General features: G+C 42.8%; 1 protein-coding gene across 1 annotated transcript; it reads left to right on the forward strand.

Moving 5' to 3' along the window:
* Window positions 1-862: 862 nt before the first annotated feature.
* EFCAB14 (EF-hand calcium binding domain 14) lies at window positions 863-19,054 on the forward strand. Its single transcript, XM_076340260.1, has 11 exons — window positions 863-1,110; window positions 2,078-2,226; window positions 4,357-4,502; window positions 6,442-6,540; window positions 9,966-10,076; window positions 10,958-11,038; window positions 11,903-12,094; window positions 12,769-12,849; window positions 14,042-14,153; window positions 15,015-15,146; window positions 15,993-19,054. The coding sequence occupies exons 1-11, from the start codon at window positions 929-931 to the stop codon at window positions 16,166-16,168; spliced, it is 1,461 nt and encodes a 486-aa protein (XP_076196375.1). The 5' UTR covers window positions 863-928; the 3' UTR covers window positions 16,169-19,054.
* Window positions 19,055-19,132: the final 78 nt, after the last annotated feature.

Here is a 19,132-nt window from a genome sequence, read left to right on the forward strand (position 1 = left end):
TTACATGCAGTTCCTTAGGCTTTTAGTGCACACAAGCTTGAAGGAGAAAATAGGCATACCCCGGGCTTCCTCCCCGCGAGGTCTTCATCACATATTCCTGCCTCCCAAGGTTTCACCCTCATCTCCATCCATTCCCACCCCGGCACCCCGGTTGACAGCTCCCCCACCCCTTCCCTCCCTCCCTCCCCGCTGCCGGCACCCCGAGCGACCTATCATTTTAGGCCGCATCTTAAAAACGCCCGGGACAACATCTCCTCCACAGTGAGCGCGGTGAATCCTGCAGCGGGCTGGTTTTGCCGTGCTGTGTAAGCCGAGAGGCTGGGTAACGTGGCAGCTTTGGCACGGCTTTGCGGCAGGTAGAGGGCAGGCAGCCGCCAGGCAACGCTGCTTCCCTGCCACCGCTGCCTCTGGGAGCAAGGGCCCCCGCCGAGCCTGGTGGGCGAGGGGGCGGAAGGTAACCGCCGAGGGAGGCACCAGCCGGGCCGCGCTCCTCCGCTCGGCCGCTTCTAGCCCCTTCCAGCCGCCTCCTTCGCCACTCGTCCCACTCGCCGGGGGCGGGACTCGAACACGCGGGCCTCCGAGTGTTTCCCGGCCCCCGCGGAGGGCGCGCCTGGGCCTTTAAGCCCCGAGCGGGGCGGTCCAGCGCCGCCCAACGGGAGAGCGGCTTGCTGGCAGGTGGAGGGGGCGGGACGCGGCGGGGCCGGGAGCTGCCATGGCGCGGGCGGGGCGGGTGGCGGTAGCGGGGCCGGGCGTGCCGCCGCGGGGCCGGCGGGGGAGCAGCGGCCGCGGCCCCGCGGAGCGCCTGTAGCCGCGGCCGGGCCGCAGGCTGGCGAGCCGGGGCGCGCTGGCGGCGGCCGCCGCGGCGGCGGCGGAAGAGGGAGGCGGGAGCCAGCCGCCGGCCGCGCCGCCGCCGACGCCCCACAAGAGGATGAAGAAGCGGAAGGAGCTGAACGCCCTCATCGGCCTGGCCGCCGACGGCCGCAGGAAGAAGCCCGCCAAGAAGGGCTCGGGCCACCGGCTGCTGCGCACCGAGCCGCCCGCCTCCGACTCCGAGTCCAGCTCCGAGGAGGACGAGTTCGCGGCGGCGGGGGCGCGGGGCCGCTGCGGCAAGTGAGTCCCCGGGCCGCCGCTGAGTCCCCGGCCCGGTCCAGCCCGGCCCGCTTGGGGGTTCTGCCTCCGGGCCCCGGCCCCGCTCCGGGTCGCGGTAGGAGGGAGGCCACCCCGCCGCGGCGGGAGCCGCTCGCCTCAGCGCCGGTCTCCGGGACGGTGCTGGAGGCGGCTGCGTTGCTTTCCGCGGGTCAGCTTCGCAGTTGTCGGGGCTTCTGGGGCGCTGGGGACTGCCAGGAAAGACCTGGAGCTGCGCTGAGTGTGTCTGGCTCAACAGGTCGCTTGGCTGGGTGTAGAAGTAGATCTGAACCATCCTCTGGCTTTTTCCTTCTTGTTTTTTTCTGTTTTATGCTCACTGCAACTGAAGTCTTTAGAGCAGCTCGGGGTCAGTTGCATGAAATGTTGAGCACAGTTATCCCCGTGTGTTCAGCACGGCACAGTCCTGGATCTGCGAGCTGACGCAGTGCTGGTTTTGTCATGGACACGACGTGCTTTTGCCAGTAGATAATCTTTTCAGTTAAGTAACAGTGTTATTAATGAGCTTCTAAGAATAACTAGAAGTAGGCATGTCACAAAGAAACTTAGGCTTTTGCGGTTTAGGATAATCTAGAAGTACTTGTCATAACATTATGGTAATACCCTTTCTTGAAGCCTGCTTTCCAAGCTATCAAACAGATGTTCCTAACATAAGTTTACATGAGCAGAGTAGGAAATTTTAGTAAGAGAAACGTGACAGCTGCTCTTAAATATGCTAGATGTGCCTCCTGAGGATAAACTGAACAGAAAGCAATAGCCCTGATCTCACTGTGTAGCCTTATTTATTCTTGGGAAAAGCTCTTCGTTAGCTCTTGTCAGCCAAAACACGTGGGCTGTTCCAGCGCTGTCCCTTACTTTGATAGATCAGCATTTAAAATAAAGTTTTTCTAGGTGCTGTTGAATGTTCACAGTCTGTTCTTTTTGTTTTGCCCAGGGGAGACTATCTACGATGCTGCAAATTCTGTTACCCGTTATGTGCGTTTGTCATTCTCGCCGCTTGTGTGGTAGCGTGCGTGGGCTTAGTCTGGATGCAGGTGGCTCTCAAGGAGGATCTGGATGCAATAAAGGAGAAGTTTCGAACTAGTAAGTATAAATGTAACTACACTACTTCGCATTTGCTTTGGGCAGTATGAAGAGCTTTAGGTGCCTACCTGCTCATTCGAAGTCTGAAAGTACTGAGTAGACAAACTGCCCCTGAATTGAGGAGTCCTCTGAGCCAAAAACACTCGGAGGCTGGGCGAATGTAAGGCAAGTGTTGTATATTCTTGCCTGCTCTGTATCTCCTGAGAAGCAGGGATGCTGGACTAGGTGGGCCTGTAGTTGCTTGTACATAGATTTCTAAAATTCCTGACTTTGGGCTTGGGAGTGCTCTCTTCCAAAAGAAGCTACTCGTTAAATAAAGTTCTGATCAGCCCCATAAAAGCAGTCTAGGGGATTCTGATGCTTCTCTCCAAAAAATTAATGGAAAACAATGTTCTTGTCTTGAGCTCTTCTAAAAACCTCTAATACTTGCTATGGCATTACTGCAATTTAAATGTTGCTTCAGTATTATGTTTTTTCTTCATATCTTCTGAATGTTTATCTTGCATTGACCTGTTCTTGTTCAAATTTTGTCATTTGCATATGGGTGGGTGGATGGAGAGACAGAGGCACGGGATCAGTCTGTCCTGCAGCAGGTTTGGAAAAAGAATCTTCTTCCTTTGAATCTTCATCCAGACTTTTTCCCAATAAGAGCAGGTTCCTTTGGCAGTATTTGTTAATGTTCTGCCATCCTTTGAACAAACTGAGTATGGCATGGGAGCTTTTTAAAAATAAGACATCTTTGCATCTCTAGTACGTTTGGGGTAGGGGGAAGTCATTGTGGTGTTTCCCTTCAGTTGTTAGTAATGGTGCTAGGAATGCATATAGTACTTAACCTTCCCAGCACTGCAAAAAAACTCTTAAATGCAGCCTTACTGTACCTAGCGAGAGTGGCAAAACAGAAGATAATTTGTCTACAAGAGCCTCAGATTCAGCGTGAACTGCTTGTGTCAAATGCACAATTAGCTCTCAGTCTGTTCTGGCTAAAAGAAACCTTTCAAGGTCTTGCTTAACCGAAAGTGTTATTTGGATCTTGAGTGATCAGTGCCGATTACTCTGTACCTAAAATGACTTTTAGGACTTGCTTCAAGAAAAGTGAAGTGGGTTTCTGAAGATGCGTGGCTTTCCAGTTGTGTGTATTTGGGCATCCGCTCCACGGGCATGAAGCATTCCTGAAGGCTTCCCCTTTTGACTGGGTGGGTCACACATGGAAATTTGTTCTGGGAGCTGCCAGCTACGTGCCACATAGGTCCCACTGCTCTTGGCGGTCTGTGGTCTGAACAATGGCGGTTTGTTGTGGAGCATTTCAGCGCTGTGTTGCAGGGTGGAGGTGCAGGTTTTGGAGAACTGTCATCTCCATCTCGAAACCTTTGCTTATTTGTTTCTCAGACCTAGGGATTTAGGATTGCCTAATAGCTCTTGCAGCTAAACATCTTAGTCACTGCAGACCTGGAAGAGCTGCATTTCTGAGGCTCACTTGAATTGGTTTGAGCTGCATGTTTCTCCCTTCCTGTAGTATTAATTGCAGTAATAACTGACTTTATTCCCAAGGGCCTTGTTTACTGATTTGTTTACCAACAGACGTTAGTGTGTAAGCTTACACATTTTTTTTTTTTCCAGTTGTCTTTCTGTCACACAAAACAACTGTAATCACGTTAATCTCTCTGGAATTCACATCATTGTCAGCAGCCCCTTTGCAGGCTTGAAAAGGGCACTGAGGTTCATTTCACGTGCCTCCTTTGCCCTGGCACTGTTGGCAGTTCTTATTCACAGTCCCATTACTATTTCATGTCCCTCTGTGAAAGTAATGCAAAATAACTGCACTAAATAAAGACCTGCTGAGGCTTGCCTGAATGACAGTACTGTTGCAAAGTGTTAAATTTAGTAATGGTCTCTCTGGGTTCTCTCTGCAGACGTTAATACTCTTAAAACAAAAAAGAGCTGTCATTCTGAACAAACACTTAATTCTGAATTGGCAATAAACCCATATGTAGAAACTGTTATTGCTGCCTTTCGCTGCTGTAGATGTTGGTGCTTGTAATTTCTCTTTTGCCTTTAAATGTTGTTTACCTGGACTTTCTGGTTTGTTTTTTTTTAAACAAATTTAATTATTTTTTCTTTTTTTTTTTGTAGTGGAATCTAATCAAAAGACATCATTCCAAGAAATTCCTAAACTGAATGAAGATTTGGTGCAGAAGCAAAAGCAACTAGAACAAATTGAGACTGGAGAACTGGGGCTAAATAAAATTTGGATAAATATCACAGAGATCAATAAACAGGTGAGAGGGATCAGTGCTTGGTTTTGAAAAATAATAAAATATTCCATTGAAATTTATTTTTACAAAAATCAATTTCAGCTGCAGTGCTGAGCTTTTCTCTAAGGAATTCTGTGACCATATGCTTAAACTTTTGTTTTTAAAGTTAAAATGGAGTATAAGCCGCATTATTAAACAAGCAAAAAAAGGTTGAGCATCCAGGTGGACTGGAGACTGATTGCAAAAAGGAGAAATTATGCAACTGGTGGAAAGACTTCAGGCAGAATTTAGAAGGACCTGAGAACTGTGGAGTTCTTAATTTTCCTGCCAAATAATCGTGATGTTTATGATGAGAGATCTGACATTTCAAATTTTTGAGAGTGTCTGCAGACACATCATGAGCACGGAAAGAAGTTACCCGAATCAGTGCCAGTTCATGTTGCTACAAATGAAGTACTGGTGTCTTGTGAATATAAAATCTGCTAATACACACTTGGAATCTGAGCCGGTGTAAATCTTAGCTCTGTTTACGCAGCTAGAACTAAGCCACTTAACAGAAAGCTGTTTCCTCAGCTGATGTATTAACTCATGCTTCAAACAAAGCATCCAGCAAGGCTCTTATTGAAATTCTTGCCTTGGAGGCTAAAAGTTCAGAGCTGTTCACAGTTAGTGGTATCAAGAGGTGTGTGTGGGGAACCCTCCCTGAAACTGGTGCTTTACGTTTAATTTTTAAGAGTATTGAGGTGCCTGCTCATACTGTTTTTTCTTCAGTCCTGTGCAGTGGTTAAGTGCTTAATGGGGCACATAAATATATTTGAAAAATTCACTTGCTTTCTTCAGCGTCTGGCAGTATGCATTATCCACAGATACTTAGGTGCTTCATTGGACTTTTAAAACGCTCTTATCTGCACCTGGATGTTAAAGATACTTGCACATGGTTCTTGCAGGCTCTCAAGTTACTTCAGGGTCTGGTTACAGTCTGAGCCAGCTCTTCTGGGGATCAAAATTTAGTTACTGTCTTTGTTTGGGTTTTTTTTTCCCATAAATTGTTAGGATGCGCTGCTGGGAATTATTTCAGCCAATATTCACAGCTGTGGAACCAGAGACTGCACACCAACTGATCAACATTGGCCTAATGTTAAATTAGGATCTTGTCCATTTCCTCAGCTTGTGAAAGAACTCTTTTTTTTTTTAACCAGAAGAAAGTGTGTTTTATCTGCTCTACTTTTGTGTTGTCAAATGTGAGAAGAAATTATTTTTCTTTGTTTTGACTACTGATGGCTACCAATTGATCTTAAAGTGATAGTGTTAGAAATTAATGACCAGCATGTGGTTGTTTTTAATTTATTTGACAGCCTCTCAATTGGAATGAATAAACAATCCTGAAGACCCATTGAATAACTTGCCTTCTGGGTCCAACAGTTGACAGAAATTGAGCTAACCCACTGTACCTAGGTTGTCACTGTTCCACTTCTGTAGCAGAAGGTTTGGGTGATACGTGCAACTTTGCCTGTCACTCAGCTAGAGAAGTTGCATGGCTTCGCTGGGTTTTGCCAGGCAGGTTTGACTGTTAAATACAGAAGTAGATGACTGTGTTTCCTCCACGTAAAGGCTTCTTGCACAATTTTTAAAATCTTTCTTGGGCAACAGCCTCTCTCTAAGGGGAATTAATGTAAAATGGGCAGAGGGTACATTATTGAAAAGAAGGGGCTTCTATGGCTTTCATTCAGTTTAAAAAAAAAAAAAAAAAAAACCCAAAACAAAAACAACTTGCCTCTGTTGCAAGAGGCAGAATATTTTTAATGTAGCCTAGGCAGGACTTAGAACCTAGAGCCAGGGGTGTTTTGTGTGTGTATATTTTTGTCTTGCCTTGTGTTTTAATGTTACTAATTGTCATTAGTATTGGGGAAGGTCAGAATCAGGATTATGTTGACTAATTCTAAATATTCCTTTTTGGTTTTAGATATCACTGTTGACTGCAACAGTAAATCATCTCAAAAACAACATAAAGTCTGCTTCCGATCTGATTTCTCTTCCTGTCACAGTAGAGAAACTTCAGAAGGCAAGTACTGTAAATGTGGCTATTGCTAAACGCGTTCTGTGCTGCTAAGCTGCAGCTGGGCTCTTGGGGACAGCAGTGACAACAGGAGCTACCTGACTTGCATGTGAGGAATATTTGCTTCTCCATCTTGTTTTTAAATTGGACTTCATATACTTGATATTGTATGGTCCTACAATAATGTATGGCAGATAAAAAATTTGAAGGCCTTGGTTGTCCCTTTCTGGAGATGCATTTGTTTCTGGTTGTATTACGTTATCACTTCTTTACCTTGGAGCTGATCTTTCTGGTTGTGTCCCTTCAGGTTGCTAATCTTAATATCATTTAAGACACTTGCAAAAAGTCTGTCTGCAGTTTTACAACTCTGCTTGCAAATAGGTGGTTTGTTTAGCTTTTTTAATCGGAAGAGAAAATGGATTGCTTTCTGGAAAACTTCCTGATCTTGAGCAGTATATAGTTTTACATCTGGCTCTGCATTTACAGTCTTAAGGCAGGTAGGGGTCTAACTTGGGAGCGGTGGGCATGGAAGGTGGGAGCTTTCCTGGTGTTCAGTACATGCACAGCAAAACACGAATTGTGCTGGGATGGTTTTCTGACAACCTCTTGAAAGATGGGCCCTACTGGGTGACAGAGGCTTACTCCTAAAGTGACTTCTGTTAATACGGTGTCTTACCATGTGCCTTAGCTGAGCATTCTTTACCAAAGAACTGTCCTGTTTATTTTGGTAGAAAGAAGGGCTTGTTGAAACATCCCTGCCTCTTACATGGCAGTTCTGTTTATTTAGCAATAAACATTTATATTGAGCTAACACCTCATGTCAGTCCAGTTGTCTTTGTAGCTTTTATGGGCTTCCACTTCTCATTTCCTATCCCTACAAAATTAATGTATAATCAACAAGCTAGTCATATGCAAAGCAATTAGTGTGGTTTGGCTGATCAGGCTGCTAGGATTTCTTTTTCTGGGAGGAGTACAAAGCTATTTCCTAAGCTTCTAATTTGCTGTTATGAGCACGCTGGATTTTCACTGTGTCATATCAGAGGTAGGTCTTAAGGCAGTACCTAGAGTCTTGAACCTGCACCTACTTTATTTATATAATATAGAAAAACCTTGTTGTCATCTTGCTGCCTTCAGTAGCGTCAGGACAAAGTGTTAGGGCCAACAGGTTTCAGCTTGCAGCGATCTGTTGAACAGCAAGGGTTTTTCATGTTGAAATAAGTCCATCCTTGGTCACATTTCGTGAAAATCAAAGATCTTGGGAACTTCTGAATTCTTTCCAGTCTCTGCTGTTGAGTCTAAGTAAGGTGTTAGATGTGGCATCTGTTTCTACTGCTCTCTTGATGCCATCTTGCTTGCATTTATGTTTTGGAAGGTAGATATAATAAAAATAGAGCTGGAATCCTTCCAGGAGGCATATTGCGAGGTGTTGAGTGTAGAAAAACTATTTGGAGGTTTAAATACAATAGTTTTAATGGTTTGTAAGTGTCATGTTAATGAAAAGCGATAGGTTTCAAGACTTGGACTTCTTTTTGACCTCTGTGTGCATGCTGCACTACCTCCTGTCACACAGGAGGACTTCAGTGGGTGTAGATTGGTAGCCTGGCTTTTGATAACCCTGGTGAAAAACCTCCTGCTCAACTGTGCATTGCATCCATCTGTCTTTGGAATTACCTGCCTTTCTTGGAAGAAAAGGCTGCTATTCTTAGAATAGGATTTTGGTTTTCTTAAGCCTTTTTCCCTCTAGGTACTTGTTGTGGTTTAACTCTGCAGGCAGCTAAACACCACACAGCCGTTCGCTCACTCCCCCTCAGTGGGATGGGGGAGAGAATCGGGGGAAAAAATAGTAAAACTCGTGGGTTGAGATAATGACAGTTTAATAGGACAGAAAAGGAAGGGAAAATAATAATAATGATGATAAAAGAATATACAAAACAAGCAATGCACAATGCAGTTGCTCACCACCCGCCAACCGATGCCCACCCAGTTCCCAAGCAGCGGTTGCCACCCCTCCCCGGGTAACTCCCCCCAGTTTATGTGCTGAGCATGACGTCACACGGTATGGAATGTCCCTTTGGCCAGTTTGGGTCAGCTGTCCTGGCTGTGCCCCCTCCCAGCTTCTCGCTGGCAGGGCATGAGAAGCTGAAAAGTCCTTGACCAGTGTAAGCACTACTTAGCAACAACTAAAACATCGGTGCATTATCAATGTTATTCTGGTACTAAATCCAAAACACAGCACTGTACCAGCTACTAGGAAGAACATTAACTCTATCCCAGCCGAAACCAGGATAGTACTGTTCCTGAAAATGGGGAGCTGCCTGCTGGTGGTAGCGTCCTGAAGGATTACTGAGGGAATTCCTCTTTGACGGGCTTTTGTTCAGACTGATGAAAGGTGCTAAAGGTGTCCTGAGGTCCTCCAGGGCAGAGAGGTTGCTTACTGAACGTATGTTCAGACTTGCAAAATGAAGAGCTGGAGGAAGATTTGTGTGGATATCGTTTGAATATAGTCTGGGTAGCTAGAGGGTCACTTCAGTGCCTTAAGAGCTTATGAGCATAACAGGTTCATAGGAAAAGGAGATTTTTAGATGGGTTCCGTTTGTTTTAATGATTGAAGAAAGTATTAAAAATGGAGTGAGAAGCATGGGGGCATGCTCTGTCCCATTACTGTAACTTCCACTAGTGTTTGTGGATGTCCTAGCTGACAGTCTGACTCTGATAGGTGCTATGCTGTCAGCTGCTAAAACACCAGTGCAGCTTTACAGAATAGTTGCTCTTTAAAGTTAGAGCTGGGGGTAGGGGGAGTTCACATAGGTGAAGGCAAGAGAAGGATGGGACGGGAGTAGTCAGAAGCGAAAGTAGCTGTCACAGCACATTGACTGTACCTGCAGAATTCATGGGGGCTTTCCTGAGGCTTCAGAGCTATTCTTTCATTTAAAAAAAAAAAGTAATACTTGCTTGAAAATCTATCGGTGACCTTTGGCAGACTAGTTTTGCAGTGTATGATGTGTCTGATGGGTAGCCCTGAAAGACAATTAAGGCAGGGTAACGGGTGATGCCAGCATCCTTGTATTCAATACAACTACTCCATGCAGAGAGGAGGTAAGATGTCTTCATCTCAAGATTATTTTTTTTGTAAAGTAATGGTGGAACATTTGTGTTGTTTTGGGAGTGAGAGTAGCAAACCCGTAATTTTGGTTATCTAGCTTAAGCTCTCATGGTGTAAAGCGTGTGTTCATTTATTGGCCTGGAGATGCGATGGGTATAACTTGCAGTTTTGTCTGCAAAGGAAGTTCTGAATACTCCCAAACTCACTTGCATATTTTTGTGGCGATCTGCCTGCAGTTTCACTAGCAAAACATCGTGTTTAGCAGATCGAAACTTTGGAACAGTACAGTTGAGGAAGGCTGAGATTTTTGTCTACTTCTTTCTTGCAGACTGTAGCGAACATAGGTAGCACTCTTACCAGTGTTTCTCATGATGTTGAAAATATACAGACAGCTATTGAAGAATACAAGAAATCCATAGAAATACTCCAGAATGACGTGGTAAGAAAATGTACTGGTTTAACACTGTGTATTAATGGTTACCTGCCTAATATGAAGCAAGTTTAAGAACTGTGTGGAGTTTTGCCTTACGCCTTCAAAATACTTTTGATGTTTTAGTAGGTGCTGGTTGGTACATTAATACACTGCTAATCTCATAATCCCTGTGTGGCATCTCCTATATGGTATCAAGTATGTATTTTTCTGTAGCCAGAATTGTTGGTTGCTTCTATACTTCCTATCCTGCAGATTTTTGCTTCCTACCACACAGATGTGGAGCCTTGGGACTCTGCTTTTGTGTGATGCAGGGTGCTGCTTATGGTAACTGTCTGCACTGTCTTAGGAATTGGGGATGGTGGAAGCATTGAGATACAGTTTGTTGGTTGAATTAAGGATGCATATAAGGATGAAATTACTGACCATCTTTACTAGAAACTACTCACTGTATTTATACTGACCTCTCACTTGGGGTTAACAAACTGAGCCAATAATCAAAGTTTTTCAGCTAAACTGCAATACAGCATTACTTTAATGAGAGTATTTGCAGATAAAAATCTGAATTAGACACATTATAAAACTTGATTCAGTCAGTGGGAGCTACGAAAACATTGCGGATATGGCAGTGTGTATGGTAGCAGTGAAATGTGTATCAAAATACTTCATTAAAGGGAGAAGAGCTAATTAGGAGGGTTTAATTAAAATAAATTTGGACCTTATGTGTCTGAAAGAGAAAACTGTATTAGCCTAGTTAAAATACTGCACGCACAGCAGACATGAGTGACTATAATTGTAGCAAAACATCCTTAGCTACAGCCTGCCAGTTATTAAAAGCTAAGTATTTTTTACAGGCATTTGGTAACATAGTTTTCTACTTCTTTCCTTAGAAGGAATTAAAACAGAAACCTTCACTTCCCTCCACTGTTGTGCCAAGGACTGAGAGAAATCAGACAGAAAGTTGCAAACAGGTATTTTTCTCCCTTACATAAGGAATATTGGTGCAAGTATCACTGATACTTAACTTTTTGTGTGTGTTTTGCGGTACTGTAGTGTACAAAAAAAGTATGTTTTTATCAAGACAATACAGATAGCATCCTTCAAAACGAAATATAAGATAATTTTGCTGTAGTTTGTTCCTGTGAATGTGCAAACAGGAAAGTATCCTAGTCTGAGAGTATTTTTTTGTGTTCTAACTGGGTGAAGAGTAAAAAGACTGAAACGAATATCAAACAAATTATAGGTGTACTTTGCTCATGTAAATGGAAATGAGTTAAAGGCTTTTTATCGAATGGATTTTATGGCAGGTACTTGCCAATCTAAGCAAATTTGGGAGTGGCATGTATTGAGTCACCCTCAATGTAATGAGGTATGGAAAGCAGGGATTCCGCAACAAAAAAAAAAAAAGGATAATGTGTGGGTGTTTAGCTGAATGGCTTGGAATGGAATGACTGCATTTATTTACATTTAATACAGTCGATATCTTCCTCAAAAATGAATCTTGTGTATAAATATGCCTATGCTTTCTTGGGAAAAATAGTTGGTGTGGTTACTAAGCTTGCCCTGGAAAACTAGATGAATAGGCTTTGTGTGTTTGCTGGCACAGCTGAAGTGGTTACATTAGCAACAAAGAAGTTAGCTCTGAGGAAGATCTCAATTTCAAACTTTGAAAGCTGGAATAACTTTCTGGAAGCTTCCAGTTGGATGTTTTCAGCGGTGTCGGTGGAGAGCCAGTCTGAAGTCTGCCTGGTTAAACTGGGTCAGTCAGCATGTTGTTAATAGCAAGAGTGCTGCAGAAGTTGAGTAAACTGACATGAGCTGGTTTTATATTTCAGGAAAGCCAGTCGCTGCATGCAGCTTTGGAGGAGCTAAATAATACTGTAGTGGCGTACCAAAAGTTGAATGACATCAAGCTTCTAAATGTGGATTCAGCCATTGGTAACCTTAGCCGGAGGCTTATGCTGTTAGAAAACTCTCCCCTTGCTGTGAATAATCTGGACAAAAGAGAGAACTTGTCTACCAGTGTGGTAAGTATTTGATGACTAAGGGTGTCTACTCAGGCTAGTAGTTTCAATACTTCGTGTACACTACAGATATAGCCTTTCAAACTTAACTAAAGAAAATGTCAGAATGAAACCTGAGACACTTAGGATTTTATTTTAAAAGACTGGAATTTGTTCCATATTTCTGAACAGATAACCAAAGTTAAGAGTATCTCTGAAGTAGTGATTTCTTCCCTGCAGAATCTACAGAAAAATGTCCAAAACACTGTGACATTTAAGACTTCGGCGACTGTTTAATGGGTCAGGATTCACAAACCTCTTTAACTGTGAAGGCACTCTGGCATGTAAGGGGTCTGTTAGGACCACTGAGGAGCTAGGTGGGCCTCTGGATTGTTCATCAGTGCTTAAATGCTAGGAAAAAAAAATAATGCTAAATATGTTTGTAAATCCTTCCAGTGCTTTCTGTATGCCATACTGGGGCCAGTCTCTGAGAACGTGTTCTCTGTGTTTAGCAATAAGGCACATGCTGACGTTGCTGTGGTAAATTACATAACCCACTGTCTTCATGTTTATTCTAGCATGTATTTGTCCTGTTTTTTTCCTGCTTCATGCCTGCCAAATTTGAAAGAAAGAAACTCTATTGTAGAAAATAATAAGCACGTGAATAAACTCGGCTGTCCTCCATTTTTCCTGTATAGGGGAATGATGCAACTACCTCTCTAAAAGTGGAAAATGAAGATCAACTAGATAATGAAACTCATTCAAATAAAGAACTGAAGGTAAAGTAAGGAAACACAAATTACACTGGATTAGTAGAGCATGTCATTGTCTTTATAATCACATTTTAAATGAGACTTAATTAGGACAGATCTGCAAGCAGGCTAATCTGATCCAGTTTCTTTTAAAAGTCCAGAGTAGAAGGACAGTTTATCCACCCCATTTTGGGGACAGGAAGTCAATTAGGATGGGAGAAACGTTCTAATAGTTTAAAGTCTTGCCATTCTGACTACATCTGGGATAACAGAGCAGAGCTGCTGTAATACCCTTCCGTGCAGCTGAAAGAATCTTGGGAGGTTCAAACCGTGGTCCAGTGGAACAGGGGACTCTGGCAGCCAGCTCATTTGAGTACCCATTGCCATGCTCTCAGCAAAGCTAGCCCAACTATTGTGGGTTCACACTGCAAAGGGGGTTACGGCATTTATCCAGGTTTAAGAACTTTCTTGGGTTGACTTAGAGAAACTTTGCACTAGTGGAGTCTAGGAATTGATGAAAGCTGCCTCTCAGTGATGGTCTGATGACCGGCTGTGAGCAAGTCTAACAGGCTAACTGAATGGCCAAATTGTGGGCTGGGGATAAGGGGCGGCGCTGCTGAGTCTAGTTTCCATCTTCTGGAAAGAAGGCAGGTGATGAACTGGCTACACTGTCAGTTCTAGGCTTGGATTGATGTGAACTCAAACCTGTCATCTGGAACCTACTCAGAAAAAGAGCAAAGGAGCTCCAGGTTAAAAAATGTGGTTTTATTTTGATAGGGATATAGTGACTCAGCACTAAGGTGGTCAGTACTGCAGACAAACATTAAAACAATTATGCAATTCAATTGATGTATAAATGTTCGCTCCAAGTATGTTTGGTTTATATTACGATTTTTCAGAATCTTGCTCATTTACATAAGAAATACGGAAATTAAATGTCAGATTCTTTTGAAATCAGTGTCTGCAAAATAGTTGCCTACGTTTCAGGTTGAGGTACTGATTCTATTGTTTTCTTACAGACCATGTGAATTTATTCCTTACATCTTTCCATAGATTTTTTTCTTTATTTTTAAATCTTGTTTATCATTTTAAACTTGATCAGCCTGGAGACCTCCAAGTCACTCAAAAGTACCTACGTATTTTAAACTACTTCTTTTCCTGATCTTCTCCATCTACTGAAGGGGTGTGTTTTAGGACTTTTTTTTTTCTACATACGCAGGAAACAGGAACTAGAGATTCTCAGGTATCAAAACTAAGAAAGAAGCTTCAGCTGATCAATGCTCTCACAGGCAAGCCAGAAAATGACAGACCCATTGAGGCATTAAAGAATGGTAAGAATGTCATATAATTGTAATCCTTAAACCTGAAGGTTCCCTGTGTAATTCAAAAAATAATTAACAAAAGTGGATAATTTAGACTGTTCCTTAAGATTTTTGGTGAAGATTATTTCAGTTAAAGCGGTAGGAAACTGATGGCTCTAAAACAGAAAACCATATATAACTACAAATGTTTGAAGGTGACTTTCCATGTATATAGCAGGATTCACATGCATCAATAGCTTGTATTTGAAGGCATACAGTGATTAACTTGTAGAAACTTATACCCAGTAACATCTATTTTTGCTTTTTCAAAATCTAAGTGTAACATACAGGAAAGGTCTGCATCTCTGCTGACTTGTCTCAGTTCTGCACTTTTGCTGTATATATTCAGGCAGTGCTGAAGATAAGATTTGAAATACTTCATTACAATAGAACTGTACTTGTTGTTAATTTGCTAATGAGTAACTTGGAAGTTTAGACCTTGCTGCATTGACAAGGTGAAAACAACCCAGGTTGGCAGATGTAATTTGCTTAATAAAGCTTGTTCAGCACTTTCAGACTGGGAATTGGAAAGCACTTCCAAGTCATTCTTTGTATGGGGTTTACAAATACACATCTCCTAGTACAGCATGAAAGACTAAAGCTGTATAACTGTCCAAAAAAAGTTTCCTTCCTTCTGTTCTTCCAGTTATTGGTCAAAGGGGACAACACTGCTGTATTCTGAAACAATTTTGCAGCATTCTTATCCCATACAGCATCTGTGATGCAAAAAAAAAAAAAAAAAAATTAATTCATTGTATAGGATTTTCTTTTGTTTCTGCTAACTGTAATTCTGTGGAATTAGTAAGACTAAAAGAAATTGTTTTGTAACAGTTGAAAGTAGTCTGAGTACTACAGCAAAGCCCACAGACCTTTCAAGGCTGGCTTCAAGGTCAGCTGATGACAACACAGAGGGTAACAGACAGCTGCGACACCTGTCCTTACCAGGAATTTCCAGCATCGAAGGTATGTCCTTTCTAGGCTGACCTTTTCTTTTTCTGAATATTTCATATAAATGTTTAGGAGACAGTAAGTGTAACTGGAATTATGGTAGTGTGTCTGGGCATCTTGGGAGAAGTGAGGTCTATTTTAAAAGCTTGAGAACTATGGACTTTAAAAAAACAAAAGTAATTAAAAAAACCAAACTAAAAAGACTAGCATGTAGAAGAAAAGAAACTGGGATTTAAACAGGAGTGTGCATTGTAAGCAAATTGTAATTACTTTGAGTGCCAAAGTATTAAGTGCCTCAGAGATTGAGAGAGAAGTCAAGGGCAGAATTAGGGTGCTGAAGGAAAATGAAGTAGGTGTGAATGTGTATGTTTTGGGGTTTTTTTCTTTTCTTCATTTTTTTTAAGAGAACGCTGCCTGGTCAAATGAATGGTTTCTGGATCTTGCTGTTCAGTCTCTTCAGCTACTGAAAGGGCAGTGCTTTGCATCAGGAAATGAATAGACACTTTTCCCTTTATATCATCTGTGCTGTTGGTATAGCAACAGTCATTCAGAGCTTGCTTTTGTGGAGGATAACTTCATCTGTATGCAGTTAGTGGTTGTAGAATGGGCTATTAGTCATGGCCAGAAATAGGGATTATTTTTTTTTCAGTTTTAAAGTAATTTAATCCAGAAGTGTTCGTGCTTTTTTCTCCTAAGCTGTTACTGACAGCTTGCAACAATGCAGAAGGCAAGCTATGTACTTGGGTCTGCTTTATTTAATTACTAGGTAGTAAGACATAGTGCAGTAAAATGGGAAGAGCAGCTTATAGGATATTCCTGTGTACTTAAAGGAGCTACTTTTAAATCCTTTTCTCTTTGCAGATCTTCAGAATTTGTTTGAAAAAGCAACTGAAGATGCTGATGGAAAACTATCATATGAGGATCTTCAGAAGCTGCTTGGCTCTACAGCCCAAGAGTCACAGAGCTTTAAGAAATTTGACACAGATGGAGATGAGAAATACTCATTGCAAGAACTGAGATTAGCTTTAGGCGTATAGGATATATATTTAGAAATGTGATATTGATGGATGCTACTGTAGCTAAAGGAAACTACGGGACATGAAAAACTATGTCTGCACTTTCCCAGTGTTTTACTGATCTTTGGAGCTAAATTACTGTACACGTTGCCATCTCTTTTTTGTTTGCATTTATTGAAAAGAAATTTACAAATTTATATGTCAATAGGACATAATACTGGGACTGTGTTAAAATCCAGAAAATTCCCAAACTTGGAAACATTTTCCTCTCATTCTTTCCTTTTCAAGGGAGTTCTTGTTTTTAATTTAAAATGTGTACATACTAAAATAAAACTATGGTTTTATATTTCACTAAAATTTGCCTTAAATTAGAGATCTGCACTTTATGTAGAGCAGAAAGAAATCTGTCTAGTAAAGATGGGCTTCTTCTGCTTGTAAATATTTGAGATAGAGTAAATTACGCATATTTAAGGGGAAGTTTGTGTCAGGGGCTGTGGTGGTAGTAAGCTGTTTATGATGAGAGACGACCTAAAAGGGGTGGTTAAGAGCTTCAGCTCAATTTCTAATTTTGACTAAGTATATCCATGAATGAGTTTGGACTCAGTCAGAGGGAAGCAGCAGTGGTAAATCATGCCCATCTATAGCAGGATTTATTTTTAGAGGGAAGAGTTGAAAGTATTTTTATATCATGAGCCTACAGGAGCAATTACCTACCAAGTGCTTGGGTTTTCACTTCAGCATTCTTTTAGCTTTTCTGTATTGTGTCCAGATTATTTTGTGAGATAAGCCTATCTATTTTTAAAAAGAAAAAAAGAAAGCTATTGAAGAACTTTAACAGATGCTTAAGAGGTAAAAGTCTACAGTGCAGCCTGCTGAGTAGCACCTGAATAGTTCATGCCTCAGGTATGATCAGCAGTGTGCTGACGGTCTTGCTAACTGGTCACCAGAGATCTTTTGAACGGGGTTGCTGGTGCTGCCCGTTTCTTCCATCTGCTGTTTTTGGGGTCACTCTGATGAAGTGCCCTGAGTAAAGCTCCTGGTCACTAGGAGCATGAGCAGGTGGGGAAGGCCCAGAGTAGACTTGTGGGCTGTTTCCTGACTAATGTGAACATGATCACTTCTTGGTACCTTTACCTTTTGTGTTCTCACCAACAGAAGGATGTAGAAAGCAGGACAGGAGTGTGCAATTGCATCGGCGTTCTCTACTGACACATGCTTTGTAAGTGATGTTTCCGTACTATAGAGGAACTTAAGGCTTTGTTTATGCTAGTGGATCTAAACACAGAGCGTTTCTGGAACATCGAAAATTACTTTTGCAGAAGGGATTCTCTTGCAGGCTAGATCAGGGCCAAGCCGGATGATTTTGCTCACAAATACCACTGATCTTGTTGGGAGGTTTTTTGCATGATTAGTGAATTGAAGTTGCCCACCTCGCTGAAACATCAGTTTATGTGGAAGTCGGTTCATAATTGTTGACTTTTTATATAACTTTAGACTGGATGTTTTATGAATAATTGTACTCTGGAGTATGAATCAGTGAAGGAATGTACAAAATGGAACCCTGTTACCCATGGCCTAGGCTTCTTTCACTGTTGCTCTTCTATCCTGTTTGGGTAATGCAGACGTGACCCAATATGGAGATGCTGTTGATGTGACATTTGAAAATACAGTATTTAAAAACAAAACAAAACTAACCAACCTTGGCTTTTGAGAGGACAAGAAGCCAACACTTGCTTCTTGCCACTTCCCACACTCTTTATACATTACTGTATAATTCCTTAACCAAATAAAAAAACCCTAGCAATAAAATGTAACCATTCTGGTATTTTATTTGTACATACTGTATCATAGCCATATGCCAGAGTTTGCAAAATATTTTTGGAAGTTTGATTTGTACGGAATTTAACTTACCTTAAAATTTAAGGGATTATTGTATTGCCATGTGAATCTATTAATGTTTTGTTTTGTTGCAGTCTGCTTTACTTTTAGAAGGCTCTTCAACAGCAATAGTGAAACTGTCAGCTAGAGACAGTGTGTGCCGCTCCAGCCGCCCGTGTCCTCTGCCTGCGGCCAAGGAGCCGAGCTGGTCGGTAATTGGCGCTAGGGCACAGCTGTCCAGTGGTGCTGCTTAATTTGCATGTCAAGAGCATAGTGGATTGCTAATTGCTGTAGTCACTGCTGTTGTTGGATGAACTTGTGCTATCAATTTAACAAAATCCCATCATCCTGAGCACAGCGGTGGCTTTTGTTTGGCCTAGGGTAGCCGGTCGCGGTGCGCTGCAGGCTGAGAGCACCGGTCCCCAGCCAGCCGCTCCCGTCCGTGCAAGTTTTCTGCTACGCTGCTGGTCTCCATCTTGCATGCTTTCCAAAGCCCCGATGCTGGGTGTTGGCAGGCTCCCTCCCCTGTATTTTATTCATGCTGCAGATGGTAGAGGGCATAAAAGCCACAGGCGTGGTAAATACACTTGTCCAGATCCGCTCTCTGCTGTAGCGCAGGCCTACAGACCGCGGGTTCCCGGCGGGGCGGCGGGCAGCCAGCCTGAGGAGGTTGCGTGCTTCTGCAGGTGGCGAGTCCTAGGGAGAAAAAGTGATGTCTGGAATCAAATTAAAGAGTGAGAGTTGACGGGCCTGTGAGCGGCAGCTGGGGCTGTAGCTGAGACTTGCTGTTATACTGTGATTCTGGGGTTCGTTTTCACTTTCAGGCTGTATTTGTGGGGTTTTTTGGGTGACTCCTGTGTAGGGACCACTGTGTATCTTTCAGTTCAGTTACTGTACAAGGAGCGGAGCCGCACCGTTCTGGGCGTGCATGGCGCTTCCCTCTGCACCGCTGGGTTTGAGCTGCGGCACTCCACGCCTTTTATCATGTAACGCGACTTTTAATTTATCTAAATAAAAGTTCATTTTCGGTGTGCGTCTCCGGCCCTTTCATTCCGGGGACGGAACGGCGGGGCGGGGCGGCGCGGCGGGCGGAGCGCTGCGGCGGAC

Source organism: Aptenodytes patagonicus, chromosome 5 (genome assembly GCF_965638725.1).
Source record: "Aptenodytes patagonicus chromosome 5, bAptPat1.pri.cur, whole genome shotgun sequence".
NCBI classification, from domain to species: domain Eukaryota; kingdom Metazoa; phylum Chordata; class Aves; order Sphenisciformes; family Spheniscidae; genus Aptenodytes; species Aptenodytes patagonicus.

Bases quoted from the DNA above. Each gene is read 5' to 3' on its own strand.
- EFCAB14 (XM_076340260.1), top strand. From the start codon at position 929: ATGAAGAAGCGGAAGGAGCTGAACGCCCTCATCGGCCTGGCCGCCGAC. The intron at 4,503-6,441 runs GTGAGAGGGATC...TTTTGGTTTTAG, and splicing joins TCACAGAGATCAATAAACAG to ATATCACTGTTGACTGCAAC. The intron at 6,541-9,965 runs GCAAGTACTGTA...TCTTTCTTGCAG, and splicing joins CAGTAGAGAAACTTCAGAAG to ACTGTAGCGAACATAGGTAG.